This window comes from Mizuhopecten yessoensis, unplaced genomic scaffold, assembly GCF_002113885.1.
Source record: "Mizuhopecten yessoensis strain PY_sf001 unplaced genomic scaffold, ASM211388v2 scaffold2137, whole genome shotgun sequence".
Taxonomy (NCBI): Eukaryota; Metazoa; Mollusca; class Bivalvia; order Pectinida; family Pectinidae; genus Mizuhopecten; species Mizuhopecten yessoensis.
In genome coordinates, this window is record NW_018404396.1 from 810,968 (window position 1) to 832,013 (window position 21,046).

The following is a 21,046-nucleotide window of genomic DNA, read 5'->3' on the forward strand; positions in this document are numbered from 1 at the left end:
TACAAGTTACTGACATGACTAGAAAGAATACAAGTTACTGACATGACTAGAAAGAATACAAGTTACTGACATGACTAGAAAGAATACAAGTTACTGACATGACTAGAAAGAATACAAGTTACTGACATGACTAGAAAGAATACAAGTTACTGACATGACTAGAAAGAATACAAGTTACTGACATGACTAGAAAGAATACAAGTTACTGACATGACTAGAAAGAATACAAGTTACTGACATGACTAGAAAGAATACAAGTTACTGACATGACTAGAAAGAATACAAGTTACTGACATGACTAGAAAGAATACAAGTTACTGACATGACTAGAAAGAATACAAGTTACTGACATGACTAGAAAGAATACAAGTTACTGACATGACTAGAAAGAATACAAGTTACTGACATGACTAGAAAGAATACAAGTTACTGACATGACTAGAAAGAATACAAGTTACTGACATGACTAGAAAGAATACAAGTTACTGACATGACTAGAAAGAATACAAGTTACTGACATGACTAGAAAGAATACAAGTTACTGACATGACTAGAAAGAATACAAGTTACTGACATGACTAGAAAGAATACAAGTTACTGACATGACTAGAAAGAATACAAGTTACTGACATGACTAGAAAGAATACAAGTTACTGACATGACTAGAAAGAATACAAGTTACTGACATGACTAGAAAGAATACAAGTTACTGACATGACTAGAAAGAATACAAGTTACTGACATGACTAGAAAGAATACAAGTTACTGACATGACTAGAAAGAATACAAGTTACTGACATGACTAGAAAGAATACAAGTTACTGACATGACTAGAAAGAATACAAGTTACTGACATGACTAGAAAGAATACAAGTTACTGACATGACTAGAAAGAATACAAGTTACTGACATGACTAGAAAGAATACAAGTTACTGACATGACTAGAAAGAATACAAGTTACTGACATGACTAGAAAGAATACAAGTTACTGACATGACTAGAAAGAATACAAGTTACTGACATGACTAGAAAGAATACAAGTTACTGACATGACTAGAAAGAATACAAGTTACTGACATGACTAGAAAGAATACAAGTTACTGACATGACTAGAAAGAATACAAGTTACTGACATGACTAGAAAGAATACAAGTTACTGACATGACTAGAAAGAATACAAGTTACTGACATGACTAGAATGAATACAAGTAACTGACATGACTAGAAAGATACAAGTTACTGACATGACGAGTGTATAAAAGTTTATTTGGGGTTTAAGTTGTGACAATAGGCAGGAGACCCGTGTGCTGTATGGAGTAGTATTGATGTGCTGTGTACTATATATATCAGCTGGATCCAGTAGTAGCTGTGAGGGCTGGCTGTTCTACATCCAAAGCTTAACTAACAACTCCTTCCTAAACTAGCAGCACCCAGGGGATTCATAAAACAGCCGGCATTCAAAACATATGTATTGCTTCAATTGTTGCATTTTAGAGTAATAAGTTTTTAGTTGAATTATAAATACAGCCCTGAGGAAAATACAGATCTCAATGTGAAGAGGTTTCCATCGTTTAAAACAGGATGCCATAGAAACACATTTACAATGAACAAACCACCTTCTGTCTGTTTTCACGTCCTTTAAGGTTATATAAGCAGGAAGTATTGGCATGCTCCTGAATGGCACACTGTGGGGTATACATGGAGCGTGGGGTATGGCTGGGACAGGCAACACTCCTATCAATTTTAGTCTCATTTAATGCCAGAACAAAGGAATTTCATTGGAGCATGAAAAAAATCTTAATAACGTTATAAATTGTGAGTCTAAGGGACCTGAGGCTTTGAATATGTCTGCAATTGAGATCACAGAATAAACTTTGTATATATGTTTAGAATACCAAGACCTGTGTCTCTCTTAGTGTATTGGAGTTGAAGCCATCTCGGGAGACTACACACTGCACATGCATCTATATATGTCAAAGATTCAAGGACTGTATTAGATTATCAGAAATAAAAATACATTCAGTTCCAAAATTGATGAAAATGGTAGTTAAATAAAAATAAAAAATGATATAACACCAAACATGAGATGTAGGAGAATTCAGTTTTGCTAGCTGTTCATGGAATTAATAAGAAACAGTTATTTTGAAGTGTTGTTTTGGTTCTAGGTGTATTATTCTGATATGAACAACAGAAAGTCTTAAGTTCAAACACAATGGCTTCAGGAATAGAACATTGTTCTTTAGGAAACTTTTCCACTATTTTGAAAGTTAGTTCCTACATGTAAGCCTCTGGTTTCAAGTAAACTGGACTTTTAAGATGTTCCACTATAGCAAATTAAATAGTCTTGTTTCTGCTTTTTATGGCTGCCGAATCGGGGCATACACCATTTCCTTTCTGTATACCTCTTTAGAAAGACCACTTTAACATATTGATTTAATTTAAAGCAAATTGAATCTGTGAATAAAGACGATCCATTCTGAGAGACCACTTTTTATTGGCAGTTGATTTGAAGAAAGAATGATCTATCTAGAAAGGTACTTTCTTGTATATGTTGTGACAGAATGGATGACCCAAGACATTTTCTGTTGAATTAATAAAAGGGATGATCTGTTTCTCCTAATTAAAGACGGATTTAACTGAATTGGCAGAAGAGGAGCTGACCTGTTCTTTTGAAGACATTTTTTACTGTATTGACAGAAGGGAGGACCTATTCCTTTTAAGACGGTTTCTAACACATTGGCAGGAAGGATTGCCCATTCCTATTTCTTTAGACAATTTATACTGCAAAGGCAGAAGGGATGAAAGCATGTTACACTCTAGAACAACCTTTGATTGAATCTTGCAATCATTTAGATTTAAATATTTGGATGAACTGTTGTATTTGTTTTTTTCAGAGCTCTACGATTAGATTTAAATATTTTAATAAACTGTTATATTTGTATTTTTCAGAGCTCTACGATTGGAACGCCGGTCACCCTCAAGGTGGATCCCAAGGGATACATCCTGTATTGGAAAGACCAGAACAAGGTATTCTAGGGAACACTTATCCCCATGTACTTACCTGTGTTTACACTTCCTGTAGACATAATCTGTAAATACATCTCCTGAGAATATTCTTTGGTGGCTTATGAACTTTTTTTGTTATAATCGGAAACAATCTTTATATAAAATGTTACATGTAATGACGAAGTCATCCTTGTGTTTATTTTAGCTGTTATATGTATTTATTACAAGTACCAATATATTTTGACAATAAGTGAAGGAGCAGACACGACACACTCATACTGGAAAAAACAACTGACATTGTACATTTAAGAAAATGCATTTAATCTTGTTATCAATTTGAAGACTGGTTTGTTTTGACAATAGAACATCAGATGTAACACTACACTATACAGAGGTACATACATGTAGGGGATTACAGTGGTGGGACCTATGTCAAATACACCAAATGTACCTTAAACATGCAATATATACATACATTAAGGGGTAACAGTAGACTAACGCAGATAAAAAAGCCAAATGTAATTTTATTTAAACATTCCATCCTACGACGTTACAAAAATCATGAGAAAGGCCTAAAAAAAGGTTACCAAACCTTAGTGTTATATCTGGTCATGATTTACTGATTACAATTTATAAAACAAAAAGCCACTTAGTTGAATATGGTATCGTGGGAATAGGACACATACCTGATGCTTCAGGCCTACAATTGACTTAGATCTACAGCTTCTTTGACAAGCAATATAGCTCAAAATGCTATTCCTAAAAACAATTTTGAATTGAATATATTTTCTCAAGTTGGAGGGAAATGTTTTGTAGAACGAACAAAATATATAATGAATTAATTTGTTGTTAGGGTCAGGAGGTCAGTCTTTGGTATCTAGGGTCAGGAGGTCAGTCTTTGGCATGTAGGGTCAGGAGGTAAGTTTTTGGTATTTAGGGTCAGGAGGTCAGTCTTTGGTATCTAGAGTCAGGAGGTCAGTCTTTGGCATGTAGGGTCAGGAGGTCAGTCTTTGGTATCTAGAGTCAGGAGGTCAGGAGGTCAGTCTTTGGTATCTAGAGTCAGGAGGTCAGTCTTTGGTATCTGAAGGTGCTTGGATCAAGAAATGACTTCATTATGAAAGAATAGTTTTTTTTTTAAATAGTCTGTAGATGGAGGATGTTACATCTAAAGTCTAAAGAATGAGGCTTAATTATGCTAACAAAATGAAGGTAAGGGGGTTTGATAAAGGACAGGTGAAATTAATAATCTATCTTACCAAACGTGTTAATTAGATACTACAATTGTTATATAGATTTATTAACATGCGGTAGGTACAGTTTCTTTGTTGAAGAGTTAACTGCGTTGGGCTGAGGATGAGGGACTCTTTAGTTGGTATAGTATATTGAGATAGATGGGGATTGCTCCTACAATCAAACATACTGAGCAGGCATATGCTGCAAAGTGGAAACTGTGAAATGAAATAAACACACATCAATAAAGATCCAGGCATCTCCTGAAATCAATTTAATTGACCGTTCTCTTGTCTGTTCAAGTGAGGGTCTTTCCTTCCAATTTCATTTTGAATGAATAAAAAATATCTCCTGTTAGGTTTCAAAGTAATTTCTAAAGTTACATGGAGAATAATTACTTTGGAATTCATTTCGGGCATAACAAATGTTAGTGGATGAATGTAGAACAGAAATAAGATAAGTTTTAAGGAGATTTGTCACCTAGAACGTTTCTACACTGAAGTTGTTTGGATCTGTAGTGCAATTCTACAGTATTGGTGTGTTCAATTGTCTACAATTTGAACATCAAATGTTGATATTCTAGATTGGATTCCAACATAGAGCCCTGCAGCCAATCAAAGACCTTGCTGTAGAGTATTGTAGCCAATGAACACCTCTGTTATTTAGTCAATAGTTAAAAGATCTCATTTGATAATTGTACTTTTCTCTTGATGGCCTCATGATTATTAGCGGTACTCAAATTCTTAAAATTTATTTTATTTTTATGCATCACTCATGGAAATCTGGAGCCTGGATTCTATGCTTAAGCCAAATTTTTTGAAAACATACTTTAAATAGATAACATTGTCTAAAGTCAAATGTAAAAATTTCAAACAGTATTCAGTTTTTAGTCTTTCAAAATTCTTCAAAGTCATTGACAAAATATGAAGTTTCTATTAATTTATCAGGGGAACATACATTTTGGCTTGAGCACAGAATCAGAGTATGAGCAGGGGATTTGTTTCATAAACACGGATCCTTATGTACTACACTGAAAAACAGTTTTTAGACATAATCTAACACACCGTCAAGAACTTGGATGTATTACTCTTAACTCATTCACCCCTACATTTTTTAAATGGACTTGCCCACTCTTTGATTTGGTAAGATTCAAATGTGACTTTAGGGACGATTTTGTTAAAGTACTTCTCTGATGCATTACTCTAGTGAACTACAGTGCACACTATGGCTATGTTAGCGGTTCTATTTCCTCAAATATAACATTAAGAAGGATTAAATAGTATTAACACATCCAGAATTAGTTTGAATGGATGACTTTCAAAAAGGAAAAAATATCAGGAAGTTATATAATTATGATGTATACCTGTATTTTGAGTCAAAACCTAAATATCTATTAATAAGCACAAGAAAACGAATTATTTACGAATCTGAATTCCTTCATTCTGGACGTTTCGATATAAATTACAACACATCTGTAGATGGCAACAGATAATTCAACATCCTGGTAGTAACCTGACTTACCCAGACAAGCTCTCTCACTGGTGCTGTTAACTCTATCTGTAGATATCTCCAGGTCAGGTATCAGGAAACTTCTTGACTCTGAAAACTTTCTTACCCTAACTGTATATATTCTTAGATTTTAGCATTACTCTCAAATGTTTTAATTGTGTGGGATTCATTAATTGTTTCAAGTGAGGAGGCTTTTCTTTAATCAACCTCTTTAGAACCATAGAGCATAGGGTCATGATATTTGGCTAGAACCCAAACAAGTTTAGCAAGATTACTTTGATATCCATTCAAGGTCACAGGGTCAGATATGTTAAAAAAATAATCAAAAGACTTCTTTTTATGAACTGAATAGGATGGACCTTGACTTATACTCAAGGTCATGGATCAAATTTGTTAGAACTGAAAGACCTAGGGTCGTGATATTTAGCTAGAATCTTGCTGGTATGGAAAGTTTGTGAAAAAGAATTCCTTGACCCATATTCTAGGTCACAGTGGTCAAAGTTGTTCAAAAGTTCAAACAACTTCTTCTGAGGAATAGAAAGAAACTTTAACCAGTCATTTCTGTTTTAAGGTGATACGTTATAATTTTATTCCAATCCATGTTCTTGGCCAACAAAGACCTGACAAAGCGAGTTGAAATCTTCCTACAAAGACATATGGTGTAAAACAATGATGCTGTGTTAGCTTGATTACTATCAGTTTGTTTAAATAAGTTATACCTCAAATGACTTTGAAGGTCGCATATGTTAGATGTGTTTGTGAACAGCATTGAACAACAGGTGAGCAATACAGGCCAATTGGGCCTCATGTTAGAGGTAGGAACTTTTTTGATACCCCTGACAATTCATTTACATCTGACCACCCATTTATACACAAACAACGACTGATATCAGGACCACTTTTCAGAAGTTTTCAATACCTATATTTTCTCTCTCTGACCATCAGCTATTTATACTTAACCAAAAAAGATATACATGTACACAGCTACATTTGTAGACTACCTACCAGCCCCTAAGTTTTTTATGAAGAATTTCCCAGCTGCATCTGTAGTATGTACAATGTTTCCAAAACATTTGCATATTACAGATATGTTTTGCCTTTATAAGAAATTTATTCATGTAAATCAATGAAGAAAAATTATTTTAAATGAGTCCATGACACTACCTGTGCAAATTCAATATTGAGTTAAGTATATTAAAGATATACACAAAGGTTTACTGCGTATACTGTGTGTTTCTTTTTTGACTCTGTATATATATGAAACAATATAAAGAACAACTCTATGACATCTGTCTATAATATCTGTATACTCTGTACAGTGAAACCTGGTTTTACCGACACCTGAGTTTAAGGACATTGTTTAATATCATTGTAGAATACATGATCATTTTAAGCTTTGGTTTTAAAAACACAATCATATATAAACGTTGTATGTGAACAAATATGTCAGTCTCCTATGATGTCAGTGTACCGACACCCAGTCATAACGCAAGTTTACTGACGCATTGTCATAACTGACCAAAATATTCATGCTTCCATTGATGTTGGTCGGTAAAGTCAGGTTTCACTGTAGTTCTGTTCATCAAACCTTACTCTGTACGACTAATTTTCAGACGAGTACAGAGGGCACTGTAAGTATTAGCTGGGTGGTGCTGCATGGATTCCAGGAACATTGATTGTATTTAATTTTAATTTTCAGTTTTAATGATTATTTTATACACAGGTCATGCATGTTGCATCACAACAGTTTCTTTGATGTTTAATTTTATGGTTTAAAAAACAAATATTATGATTTCATGTTGAGTCCCCATCCACCATACGGATGAGTAATGTTAGAAGTCCCACCTGTTGTTAACCATAGACTAGCCTTTGTACGTTGTGCATTACAATAGCTGTTCAAAGTCAGGAATGTCCTGCCTGCATGTTAGATTATAAATGTATTAAATGTTGATGATGAGTTTTGAGATTAGACTAGAGATTCCCACATCTGCGAGTGGTACACATCACAAGGTCTCTGTACTATCTTGTGATTCATGGTAATTCCCGTAACCATCAAATTCACTGCAATACAAGTGATCTTAGTTCAAGGTTGCAGTGATGAAATTGGTTAGATATTCAAACAATTTCTAGATCATTTTCATTTAAATGATGTCTTAATATTTATAGTGATATATAAAAATAATCTGTAACCATGGATATAGTGATACATCTTAGAATTTCAAACTCTGGAGACAATTTTTGAAAGCATTCATAACCATGGATTCTCTCCATGTTTACATATATAGCAAGACCATTAAAGATAAATTATTTGCGAATGATTTTTTCTTGATCCAGATGAAAGATTGTAAGAATTGTGTTTATCGTCATTACTGTCTAAATCTCAGAGCTATATTAGGATGTGTGGGTGGGGTGGAGGATAAGGTGATTTATGATTAAGATAAAAATTGCAATATGATGCATCACATATATCATTCAATTTTTTTATTTTATTTTACTTACTATTTTAATGTGCAATTTATACTTTTACTGCCCCCATAAATTTCAGCTCAACAAACATATAATATGATTATTACGTCATAAATACAAAAACACCTATCATTGTTTGTTTCCACTACCTGTTAAATTTACGTATTTGATTTACCTGTATGATATATGTATATATAATTTACCAGTTTGACTCCTATTTAGGGTTTGTCAGCATATTAGCACCTGGAATGAGCGATGACCACCTCGCCTCCTTATATTACACTGCACAGAGCATGTCTGGTGTATACCTGAAACACGGGGGAGTTAGCAACTATATACCTGTAAACACGGGGGAGTTAGCTAGCAAATGATATAATGATGTCAACCTGTTGTACCACATTATAGGTCATCTAGGATACTGTTTCACTTTCACAACTTAAATCATAATCATATGCTGAAAATAGAGCAAATTTCTCACTTGTTTGTCCATTTGTCTGGTTGTGTGTCCATTTGCCTATTTGTGTGTGTGTGTGTGTGTTTGTCTAATGTCTGTCCATCATACAATTTATCTGATGGCAATTTAAGACCACATTGCCAAGATTAGACATTTGAAAACAGTTGTTTGTGTTTCAGTAAAATAAAGTTTAAATTGAAAGCACAATTTACAGGTAAAATGACTTGCATACAGGCTGTAAACACAAGGTTGGGGTAGAATGTTTTACATGCAGGCTGTAAACACAAGGATGGGGTAGCGAGTCTTACATGCAGGCTGTAAACACAAGGCTGGGGTAGAATGTTTTACATGCAGGCTGTAAACACAAGGTTGGGGTAGAATGTTTTACATGCAGGCTGTAAACACAAGGTTGTGGTAGTGAGTCTTACATGCAGGCTGTAAACACAAGGTTGCAGTAGACAATCTTTGTAGTAGACAATCTTACATACAGTCTGTTAACACAATGTTGCAGTAGACAATCTTACATACAGTCTGTTAACACAATGTTTCAGTAGACAATCTTACATACAGGCTCAATATAGCAAACAAGGGGAAGGCTTAAAGTATCTTGCATTCAGTCTGTAACAAGAGATAATTTCATTTGAGTGTTATATGCAGGTGTTAAACAAACCGTTATTTGGAGGTGTCGCACGTATGCACATTGTCATGATGGTTTTCTTAGAAAACAGGCAGTAATTCTTATTTTGTGGTCAGGATCTCCTCTGATACACAGGCTACCTCTTTCACTGAGGTTTATAGATGGGATGGAGTGGCCCTCATTACTAAAGCCGTATGCTATATTCCCGGTCAATGGTCTGTCCCAGGGGCCGCCATATTAGTGCGGAGAACATACCATTGCCAGTGATACGGCCCTAACAAAGTGTCCCATAGCACTTTTTGATATTGTGGTGACCTTATAGATATGTTGTCTGTGATGAATACTGCTGACCACGTTTGTGGGACACTCACATTGGCGGCCAGTCACATTTCACAATTAGGTCGTATTGATCATGTTTGCTGAGCATGCTGGCCTGATGAATAGCCCTCAAAATTGATAATTTCCTGTACACAGACTTTATCATTCGGGTCTGAAATCATGCATACATTCAGTCAAAAGTCAGGCTGATGGGCAGCACCAGATAAATCCAGCAAAACTTGTCCATGATGAATTCTACGTACCCGCGAATTCAGTCTGTAATAAGTCTAAATAGAGGAATACTTACGGAAAAGGAAATAAGATCATGATTCAGCTTTATACTAAAAGGAAATTCTATAAGGTTGTTGTTGACATTGTGTAATATTGTTGACACATTGTTATCGCTAACTTGAGTTAAATATGAAAACCAATCTGAATAACGTCCTTGCTTAAGGTCATGAGTCTGCAACTACATGTTGTAGAGTAAGAATTGTCGGAGATGAAATCATGTTTAGAAGTCCTAGCTGTTCCTATAGTATCTGTTTTATTCTGTATATCTTCAGCACTGGAACCAAACTTGTATATAAATATTTCAACTATACAGACGTTTCTTGTATTTAACAAAATAGCTTTTAATGTTCTAGCTACCTAAATTGTGCGTTACCTTCCTTTTATCGTTAAATAAAAAAATAAAAAAAAGTTTGTTTTCTGAGCAAAGCTGCTTCTTTTTGAGAAACCTGTTCTGCCATTGATTGGTTGAATAGATTCCAGGAAGGTTGCCTTTCTCCATGAGGAGTTGGGGTCCTCTCCTGTTAAAAGGGCAGATGCTGTTGCTGCTCGCTATTTTGTTATTGTGTTAAATGGTGGGTACTTTTAGATTTGTATGTTGATAGGTTGGTTTTCTTTGTAATACAGGGCCAATGTACGGGCAGGAAGCCATCCGTGACTGTGGCGGTATGACAACGTAATTATGTAGTATTAATACACAGAGTGCTTTTTACCAATAACCCGTCTCAATGCTGGAGAGTACTGAGGAAATGGTGGAGGTTTTTGGTACAATACATATTCTATTGTAGTGCCACTGAGTACCGCTCGTCATGCTATTTTATAAAGATTTCATGTACATAAGAGTAGTCCGTCTATACAGAATATGTATTGTCCAATAACCATTTCCCAGCTACTGCCAATATTCTGACATCTTTTTTTCTTAATATTTTCAATTTTCTCTTACAATAATGCTACAAAACGAAAAATCTTTCTTGAGAAGAAGTTTATTTGTATAAGCTATGTTTAGACTACACCTCACCTCATCCAATTCACATTTCTAAATATACTCGGAAAATTAATTCAAGTAATTTTAGTCTGAAGACTCAGATTGGGCAGAAACAATATCATCCAATCCCTAATTTCTTCAGTCCATGGAACGACTCATTTTAAGGTGATCATTTTCTCTGTTTTTAGTCTCTTTAACTACTCTTGCAGACAACATTTGATAGAAACGTTAGGACTAATTAGAGGAAATCTCTTAGTATCCTCTTCTATATGCTACTGGTATAATTTGTGTGTTGTGTTATTTGCTATATCAAGCATCAGGTACCCATGTCCATGGTATATACTAACATCTGCCTCAAGAACCATGTTACAGATGCTGTCATCATACATCTACTATATTTTTTAGTGCTAGATTTGTCCTGTCGGGAACTTGAAGATATTTTTATTTAAATTTTGACCTAAATACATTACATTTGCAAAATGACACTACCCATTCCATCAAGATTAATATTAAGAAACATTTTGAAGATAATATTTGCCTGATTTAGGATTTTGAACAGAACAATAGCTGGAGATTCAATGGAAGACATGGTATGGTATATATATATATATATAAATTTCAACACCTTTGATTTGGAGACTGCCATTATGTAAAATACCAAGTAATACTAAGCAGGTTATGTACATTTAATGGACAGTGTTTTCTTAAGAACACAAGATATTATTTGCAAAATTGTTCTGTATGTGAGGTACGATATTATAATAAGGACCTATGAGATTTGTTGGACATTTGTGCGGGGAATAGTGTACATATTTAAACAATTGTGTCTAGATATTAGTTGTCTCCGGTATAGTTTTTATCATCAGTAACATGTCACTTAACACTTAACATACATACAAGTGGTTATAAATTGGTATTTAAATTTAATCTTCATGTTTAATTCTTTTCAAAGTGCCTATATCATACACATGTAGCTTATGTTGTGGCATATTTTGTTTTTAAGAAGGTAATCAGCTTGACTAATAAGTAGTAAACAAGTGTTTTGCTTTTTTTATCTTTTATTTTTTTAAAGCTTTTCAGCGAAGAGTTATATCGATAACTTGTAATGTCATCTAGCTTCCCAGATTATGTACAGCAGTAGGAATACTAGATAATCCTTAAGTGTGAAAGTTATATAACCTGTGCTCTTTAGCTCTAACTCTATTTTTAAATGTTCCATTCTCCAATGGTCATTATGTTGTCATGGACAAAAGGATTTCTTTGAAATATGGTGCTAAATATCTCTTCTTGTTAATCCAGATAATTTTGTCGCTATGGTAACTAAAGGATGTCTGGTCACCATTTTGGTAGTTACAAGTTGAAGGTCACAGCTATGAAGGTTATTGTGTTGGCAGTACTGCATTGGAAGATCACTCTACTTCCACGGTTACTGTTTTGGGTGTTAGTTAAAAAACACTATATTAGTGAAAAAAAACACTATTTCCTTGGTTACCATTTTGGGCGTTAGTAAAAAAAAACAAAAAAACTTGGTTACCATTTTGGGTGTAAGTGTATTATCATTATTTCTCTGTGACGTCTCTTATTGAGTGTTACCTCAAACTGTTTTACCAGGGATCAATCTAGGTTTTAGGGGAAACTATCCTTTTTCAGATTTTGGGGAATTAACATTTTTATACAAGGCTCTACCATCATGAAGGTAAAAGATAAATGTTTTGTCTGACATACATGTATGCAGTATATTTCAATTTATAATAATTTTAAGCTTAATTTTTTTATATAAATTATGTAAAGAAAATGTTTATATGCAGTATTATGCATTTTAACTGTTGAACTTGAAAGAAAACTTATATAGGGAAACATTTTGAGGAAAAACTGCTATTTTCTTGTTGAAATAGGGGAATTTTGAAGCACATAGGGGGAATTTTTAAAAACAGGGAAATTTTCTTCTGTAGGGGAAACTACTCATAAACGGTAGTGAATCAAGTCTAGATTGATCCCTGATTACTAATAATTAACATGTCTTTATAAGCGTAACATGAGTAAATTGTTAATCTTTCAATCCAGCCTATAATCATTGTTTTTTCTTTATATGAAAGTGTTGTGTATGACAATAAAATTTATTACATAATGCTGTTTTATATTTGCATTAATTGAAGCCTATTGAACCACAATGCAGTGCCTTTGCTATTATGGAAGATTTGTTTTGATTTTACTACTTATGATGGAGTTTTGCCTTACAATAACACTTCCACTCAGTGCACTGAAATCATTTTGGTTCCTCCTTGTCTTACATGTCTATATATCTGATATATAAAAATATGGTTTTAAGGACCCTGCTTAAATGTTGTTTAACCTTGGTCCTCCCAAAAATTAGTAATTAATGAATTAATTAGGATGTTCCTTTTGAAACAAGTTCCCATACATAGTGGTTGGATCACTTTTATATTGCTAAAAATGAACCCATACCTGAAAAAAACAGTAATATATTTCATTCATGACCCAGAAACTTGTTTTGATAATTAATTTGACCAGCGAAGCATTTGTCTGCGCTTAGGCAACTATGAAGAATTCCTTTTTAGTGTATTCAAGTTGTCTATCTTTGAACACTGAAACAAAACTGCTGCACAGAAACATATGACAGGTACTTCCGGCAGGTGAAATTTGCTGAAATATTTTTGAAAGTTTAAAAAAAAAATGTAGTTTTCAGTTGCTTGGTTTCTGTTTCCATTTGATGATTGTACACATGTCTATGACAGTCATCAGAAATTTCAATGGTTTTCTGTTGATATCAGTATGAAAAAGCGGTTGCTTCCTAAGGGCGCAGAAACTGATGCCTATAATGTAAACAATAAAAGGGCATTGTTTTGCATTATACATGTAAAACAATGGCTGAGCTAGGGACATTATATTGTGTTGTTACCTATTATAGATCACTTAATCATTTTATGATTTAAATTCATATTGAACTTAATGTTGTAATTTCACCAGCAGCAAGCTTGTATCAAGATGTCCTGTTAAAGTAAAGTGAAACATCTTTTGTTTAAATTGTTTTTAATTGGCCTATTTATCAAAACCTCATGAACTTGATAAATTTGGTTTGCCATGCATAAACTTTTCATCAGTAATGCATAGGATATTCAACTGTTGAGATCTTGCATTTTCTGGAAATTAAGTGATCTAAAATATCACGAGTTGCAAGAGAGTATTATGATATTAGTTTTGTTTTGAAGTATGTGTTTTGGCACCGTTATTCCGTATGTATACAATGCACTCTTTCTTGCTGTTTTTTGCAGACAGAACATGACATGGACATTTTTGTCTTTCAATGTTTTCAATGATGTAGCTGTAGTGTCACAAGTGTGTGTTTATATGTGCATCTTAAACACTGAAGCTATTACAAGTGTTTCTTTGAATTCAAAAGAAAGAAGTTTTCAAAAGCAACGTAATCTGTTAATTATGGCAAATTGAAACTCGAATTTTGTAATTAAAATCAATTTGAACAATATTTTACAATTGTAAAGATTTTTTTACATAAGATGGTTCTATATGTATGACTGATGGAGACCATTGGTGATTTTTCCTTGGTAACCAAGATTTTTTTATGTGTGTTAAAGATTTTTGGTGACTAAGAGTACGTTATGATATTACATGTGTTAAAGAACTTTGGTGACTAAGATTTATTTGCTTTTATTAACAGGACATGGATTATCTGGACATGTCCTTCATTCGGGACACGCGCACAGGCCGCTATGCCAAAGTACCAAAGGTAAGCTACAAAGACATTTCTCAAGTGATTCCAGAATCCACTATCACCTGCAGGCACAGGGGAAAAGACTCCTGCAGGCTTGGCAAAATAATGACTTGCAGGTATTTGGGGAAAAATTAACTGCTGACACGGGAAAATCTATTGCAAGCATGAGGAACAAACTTGCAGACATGAAGAGAGAAAAAGACTCCTGCAAGAAAGGGATTGGGGGAAAGTCTAGGTCTGGTGTATCCCATTGTAAAAGCGTATGAGGTATATATGATATTGGGTATTGTGCAGAGTTTGGGGCATTATTCTCCTTATTTCTCTCATCAGTAGACATCAAAGAGAGCAAAAATGATCTGATGCCCCCAATGAAGCACTTGAGATGTCTACCTTTTCGGTCTTCTTACGATTTTTCTTCACTGTTGTAATTCTTTGTAACTTTGCCTCATCTGGCCTGGCCTATCTGTTCTTACCTGTGGCAACACTTTGTACCTTTGTCTATTCTTGCCTATCTGTTCTTACCTGAGGCAACACTTTGCACCTTTGTCTATTCTGGCCTATATGTTCTTACCTATGGCAACACTGTGTACCTTTGTCTATTCTGGCCTATCTGTTCCTACCTGTGGCAACACTTTGTACCTTTGCCTTTTCTGTCCTATCTGTTCTTACCTGTCACAACACTTGGCATGTCTGTCTTCTAACGCTTATTTGTTCTTACCTTTTGTTACAATGAAGAACTCTTTCTTTTCTGTCTTCCTGTAGGCACCTTTAGCCAGCCTATTGATATAATAATACTACTAGATGTAATGTCATGCTGCCATGTCTGAGCCGTGGCATATTTCAGTGTGATAGCTGTGTGTTGACACCATCACCATAACGACTGTTGGAAATACATGAAACACCAACAACAAAACCATCATCTAACCCTAACCACTCAATGTTTTACACATCTTTTCATCAAATGTTGCAAGAAATCTCTATGTTCAGTCATTTATTAGCTCACCTTGGTCCTGCCATACCGTGGCATCCGTTGTCCTTATGTCAACAATTTCTTCAAACGACTTCTTCTTAACCACTAATTGGAGTTTAACTAAATTTGAATGGAAGCATCCCTAGCTAGGTGGTTGGGATTCAAAATTGTACAAATGGTAGGGTAAACCCCCCCAGGGGGCTAAGGGGCGGGGTCAAAAGGGGGCAATTTGGCTATATTGCTTTAAGCAACTTCTAAAAGATGGACATCAACCATGTTTGACTGGAAGCATCCCTAGGTAGTGGGGATTTAAAATTGTACAAATGGTGGGGCTGACCTCCAAGGGGGCTGAGGGGCGGGGCCAAAAGGGGGCAATGGATGTTAATCATATTTGGTCAGAAGCATTCATGGGAAGCGGGGATTCAAAATTGTTTAAATGGTGGGGCTGACCCCCATGGGGCTGAGGGGCAGGGCCAAAAAGAGTTATTTGGCTATATTGCTTTAAGCCACTTCTTCTCTACAACTGAAAGATGGACATCAACCATATTTGACTGGAAGCATCCCTTGGTAGTGGGGATTTAAAATTGTACAAATGGTGGGGCTGACCTCCCAGGGGGCTGAGGGGTGGGGCCAAAAGGGGGCAATTTGGCTAAACTGCTCTAAACGACTTCTGTAGAACTATGCACTGGATATCCATCATATTTGGTCAGAAGCTTTTATGGGAGGTAGGGATTCAAATTGTACAAGTAGTGGGGCTGACCCCCTTGGCTAAAGGGTGGGGCCAAAAATAGTTGTTGCTTGGAAATGGTTGAGATACCCACTTTATAACCATGGTATACAATTGCTGAGTATAAAGAGAAGAATGCACATATGCTTCCTGGATTGCTCAGGGGTCTGGCCCCACCCTTGGAGACATAGTCCCCGGGTCATAACTTTGAAACAGTTGAGATCCCTACCTCAAAACTGTATATACAAATGCTAGGCATAAAGAGACGAATGCAGTCATTATATAAGAATTGACCCCAGGGTCTGCCCCACCCTTGGAGACTCAAACCACACCAAATCTATATATACAATTGTTAGGTATAGACAAATGCAGTCATGATATTAGAATTGACTCTGGGGGCTGCCCCACCCTCACAGACTTAATCACTGGGTCATAACTTTGAAACAGTTGAGATCCCCACCCCAAAACTGTATATACAAATGCTTGGCATAAAGAGACGAATGCAGTCATGATATTATAATTGATCCTTGGGTCTGGCCACAACCCTAGGGACCTAGTTTCTGAGTCACACCTTTGAAACAGTTAAGATCCCCACCCCATAACCATAAATAAAATTGCTGGGCATGAAAAATCTAATACAGATATGATACAAGAATTGGCCTCTGGGTCTAGTCCATTCCCTTGGATCTTATTTGGAGGATATTTTGCCATGATTACTTTGATATCCAGGTAAGCGATACAAGCCCCTCTGGGGCTCTTATATAACACAATGGAGAATGTCTGAATACCATAACGTTGGTACCTTGTTGGTCATAAGATAGGTATCGTAATTCTTCGTTACTTTGTGGGGTTTTAAAGTTGTTCATTAACACAACAGAATTCACTGAAATAAAACAAGATGTATTTGAATATATCCTGAAAGAAATAGATCAGTAACAAGTTGAAAATGTCACATTGTTTTTGTTTTTGAAGCAGTTGAAACATGGGATCTCTATATTCGACTAGATAAACCTCATAAAAGAATTCATGGTGTACAAGATTCAATCATCTATAATTTGCCGAAAAATTAATTTGTTGAAAGAATGCAAAATATTCCACTGGGTTCATTGCACTGCGAGTGATTTCGGTCAGTTTACTGTAATTAGAAAATTGATGGTTTCCTGTTATATCGTTTTATCAACTGGTTCCCTAGCCGTATTTTTGTGGCATTTTTTTGTAATTACGTATTATGGATACATGACCTACTTAGAGAGTCACGTTTACTGGACGTTGTTCGTGAGTTATAACAACTGATTACATTTCACTTTTTACAGGATTAGATAAATATTCAAGTTCAAATAACATCTAGAACAAATTGACAGAACAATCTGTGGATCTATAAACATAAAACAACATCATACAATGACTGAGGATTTCAAATTACATCCATCAAGTGAGATTACATTAGGGTAAATATAATTACTACATAGTGTACCACAATACGCTGTGTTATCCCAACCTCTATAACGGTAATGAGCTAATTGAGATTATATAATGTCAGATAAATATTCTCTTTGTTTAGAAGCTGCTTTTAGTCATCAGCAAAAGTTCGTGATATTTGGAAAAGAGAAAATTTAACACAATTTCAAATATTCACAATTGATTATAAGGTATGGATGGAACAGTTTGGCTGCTTGTTGATCATCACAGTGTTTTCGGCAAATCTTTCTTACTATTTTCATTTTTTTTTTTGGCAAATTTGGACACTAACATTCTAATCATCATATGAACTCCATGTCAGAAATTTTAAAGGAAAAAAACGACCAATTCATTTTTGAAAAATATTAATTTATAATCTTAGTAGAACAAAATATCTAGATGGAGATACTTTAGGCTTGTTGGTATGGGAGGTGACACCAGTCGATGAGATCTCAAAAAGCATGGAAATATCTGCAGAAAATTTGATCCCACATAAAAAAAAAGATGAATGTATGTCAAGATATTGAGTTGATTTTGAAATGAGTTTATAATCTCCGATGGGTAGCAGTTGGATTCTAGTGGTATGGACACAGATTTCATTATGATCGTCCATTTTAAGATAGTTAGTTGTTCGTGAAATGTATGATTGCATGTGTTTAGGTAGTGGGTTGATTTTGAGTCTGATGAAATCGAGTCTGAATCCCCCTGAACAGAGGTAATGTTTACAGTTATATTGCTTTCATTGCTTGATGAACAGAGTTTGAGACATGCAAGCTTGTTAAAGTGCAGTCTTGTAGCATGGAACATATTGATCATGGATGAATCATTTCATGAAAAGTGGTTTACAATCTGCACAAAGTATGGACAGCAAGTGTGGGGTCTGACCGAGGATGAGTGGGAACTCCACCAATCCATAGACCAAACCCTGATGCAATTGATCTACGTTTAAGCAGCAGTAATTGTTTGACAGCTAATTTAGGCTGGATATTGACAATAGAGCGCAATGATGGCCCTGTCTCTACCTGTCTACTTAAACCTCCACAAGTATTCAATTCGGTCACTGCTTAGATCTGCGACAGGAACCTGTGAGAGGAGAGATTACTGCCTCCGCCGCGTGTGCTAATCTCTGCCAATCAGGTACAGGTCTGTCATACGCATGTCACACTCACTAGAACAGGACGACTGCAGTTATTTAATACAAGTATGGAAGAATGACAGGGGGCAGTGCAGCTCTGAAAAAAACCACAATACTCTTTTTCAATTGGTTGAAAACTCGGTCACATTCCCTAAGAGATCTGATATAGGGCACTGTTTTTGAGAATTAGTAAGACAGCCCATATTGCACTGTAAGCCTATAAAGGGTTATATCTTTGATATGATGGAAACAGACGGATTTCCATTAGGCAATTTTAAGTTACAGATTGGCTGGCAGGTTATGTTACATTGATTCGCATGTCAAAATTTAGCAAAATGTATCACCATAAAATGTAGCACAAATTGAAGGTTACACCATTTAAAACTTGTGTCTGAAACAGGCCGCATTCTTTCGTAAAGTGTTGTATTAATTACACCATCGTGACTTGGGTATAGGTTGATTTAATAAATGTTTAAAATGTTGTGGGTCAATTAGATGGTATCATCGTTTACAGCTGAATCAATAAACTGCATTCTAGACACACAACAGCAACTGTAGACAGCATCTCAAAGGTAGTCTGCCTATCACCACTGAGCAAGTGTCAAATGCTTGCTGATTCCTGGGGTTGGTGTTAATACGTGATGTTCACGGTCATCCAGGTTATTTTAATTGTTTGGAGGTCAGATGGAGGATTTTCTAGATTCAAGATTTATTTAATGTTTAGAATGAATTTCCATTGAATTTTTGTAAGAATGAAAATATCAAAGGTTAACTTGTTACAATTTCATGGGTTTTGAGTTAATCAGATAATATCAGAGGTTTTAGAATTCTCAGATAACGATGCCAGACCTGAAACATGCCTTAGCCGGCAGTAAAATCAATCTCTACAAACTAAAGCCTAGCCACACAGAAAATCAATAGGAGCAAGAGCTGTCGGGAATACTTTAAAACAAAAATCAAATACCTACACACTCTAAACTTGACTGATGATTAATATACAGGTCCTCCAAACTTCTTTACTTTGGCTATCCCAATAGATAGTGTCGAAGCAGAGTGCCGGCTATATGTAGTGTTGGCTATGTGAGAGTTGGTCATACTGTGGGTAGTTAGCCATACCAAAGGTATTGAGAGATAGCCAGATGTACCCTAATGAGATTGAGGAATATAGAGACTGTTGAATGTTAACCTTACTAAGACTATGAGAAGTTGGCTATGCTGAGGGTATTTTGAGCTAGCTATTCTGGTTGTCTAACCTGATCCTTGGCTCAAGCTGGGGATTAGACATTTAGAACTATGCTCTTTTTGTACTCCTCCACAGTGGAAATGATGGTTTTTTGCCCATTCCATTACTAACATGTTCCAAAACGAATCATTATCAGCATCTGTCATCTGTTTTTTCTCCTGCTTTCCATGTTTTCTTCTGTTGAAAGCTCACTGTGACATCATGTTTAATTGCTCCCGAGATGTCACCGTCCCTTTCTTTTGCATTATGATGGCATTGTGTAATGTAAATATTGGGGTTGGCAGAAAAATCTGACCCATTGGGTTGATAGAGAATTCTTACTCTTTAGGTGACCGAGAAATCGTACCCTTGGAGTGGCAGAAAAGTCATACCCAAAGGGGTTGACAGAAAAATCATATCCTTGGGGTGACAGAGAAATCTAAATCAGGTTAAATAGAACATGATTATGTGAATTTTGGGAGAAATCATGATTATTTTGCTCTTGATTATATTGACAGCTCCATTTTTTTTGGCGAAACTCCTAACAAAACTCTAAATCAGATACACGCTTACCTAATATAATGATTTATGTTTCAGGAAGGAAAGTTGAGGGACACATGTGTGATAGGCACAGTGGACTGTCCTTTGGAGGATAAGACAGTTACCATTGCCTACAACAAGGACCCCTCCAAATGTAACATGGTGGATGTTGACTTTATCAACTTTGTGTGTGCCAGCAAGCCTGTGGCCAAGGTAAGGCATTATTGTGAGATCTGTAGTTAAGGTAAGTTGACAATATGTTGGTGGTGGGTCTGAAGTCAAAGTAAATAGATGTTGTGTTGGTTGGGAGGTCTGGTATCAAAGTACCTCTTTGTGTTGGTTGGGAGGT

General features: G+C 35.5%; 1 protein-coding gene across 10 annotated transcripts in view; it reads left to right on the forward strand.

Moving 5' to 3' along the window:
* LOC110445263 (1-phosphatidylinositol 4,5-bisphosphate phosphodiesterase beta-1-like) overlaps positions 1–21,046 on the forward strand; it is a 98,897-nt gene that overhangs the window by 34,542 nt on the left and 43,309 nt on the right. For 6 of the 10 annotated variants that reach the window (XM_021489774.1, XM_021489775.1, XM_021489782.1 and 3 more), the window contains exons 2-5: positions 2,951–3,028; positions 10,537–10,575; positions 14,592–14,660; positions 20,755–20,910. In XM_021489774.1, the coding sequence (XP_021345449.1) occupies positions 2,951–3,028; positions 10,537–10,575; positions 14,592–14,660; positions 20,755–20,910 (342 nt within the window). Of the gene's footprint in view, positions 1–2,950; positions 3,029–7,359; positions 7,378–10,536; positions 10,586–14,591; positions 14,661–20,754; positions 20,911–21,046 lie in introns of those variants that run through there. The other 4 variants (XM_021489781.1, XM_021489784.1, XM_021489779.1 and 1 more) reach the window with 3 other exon arrangements.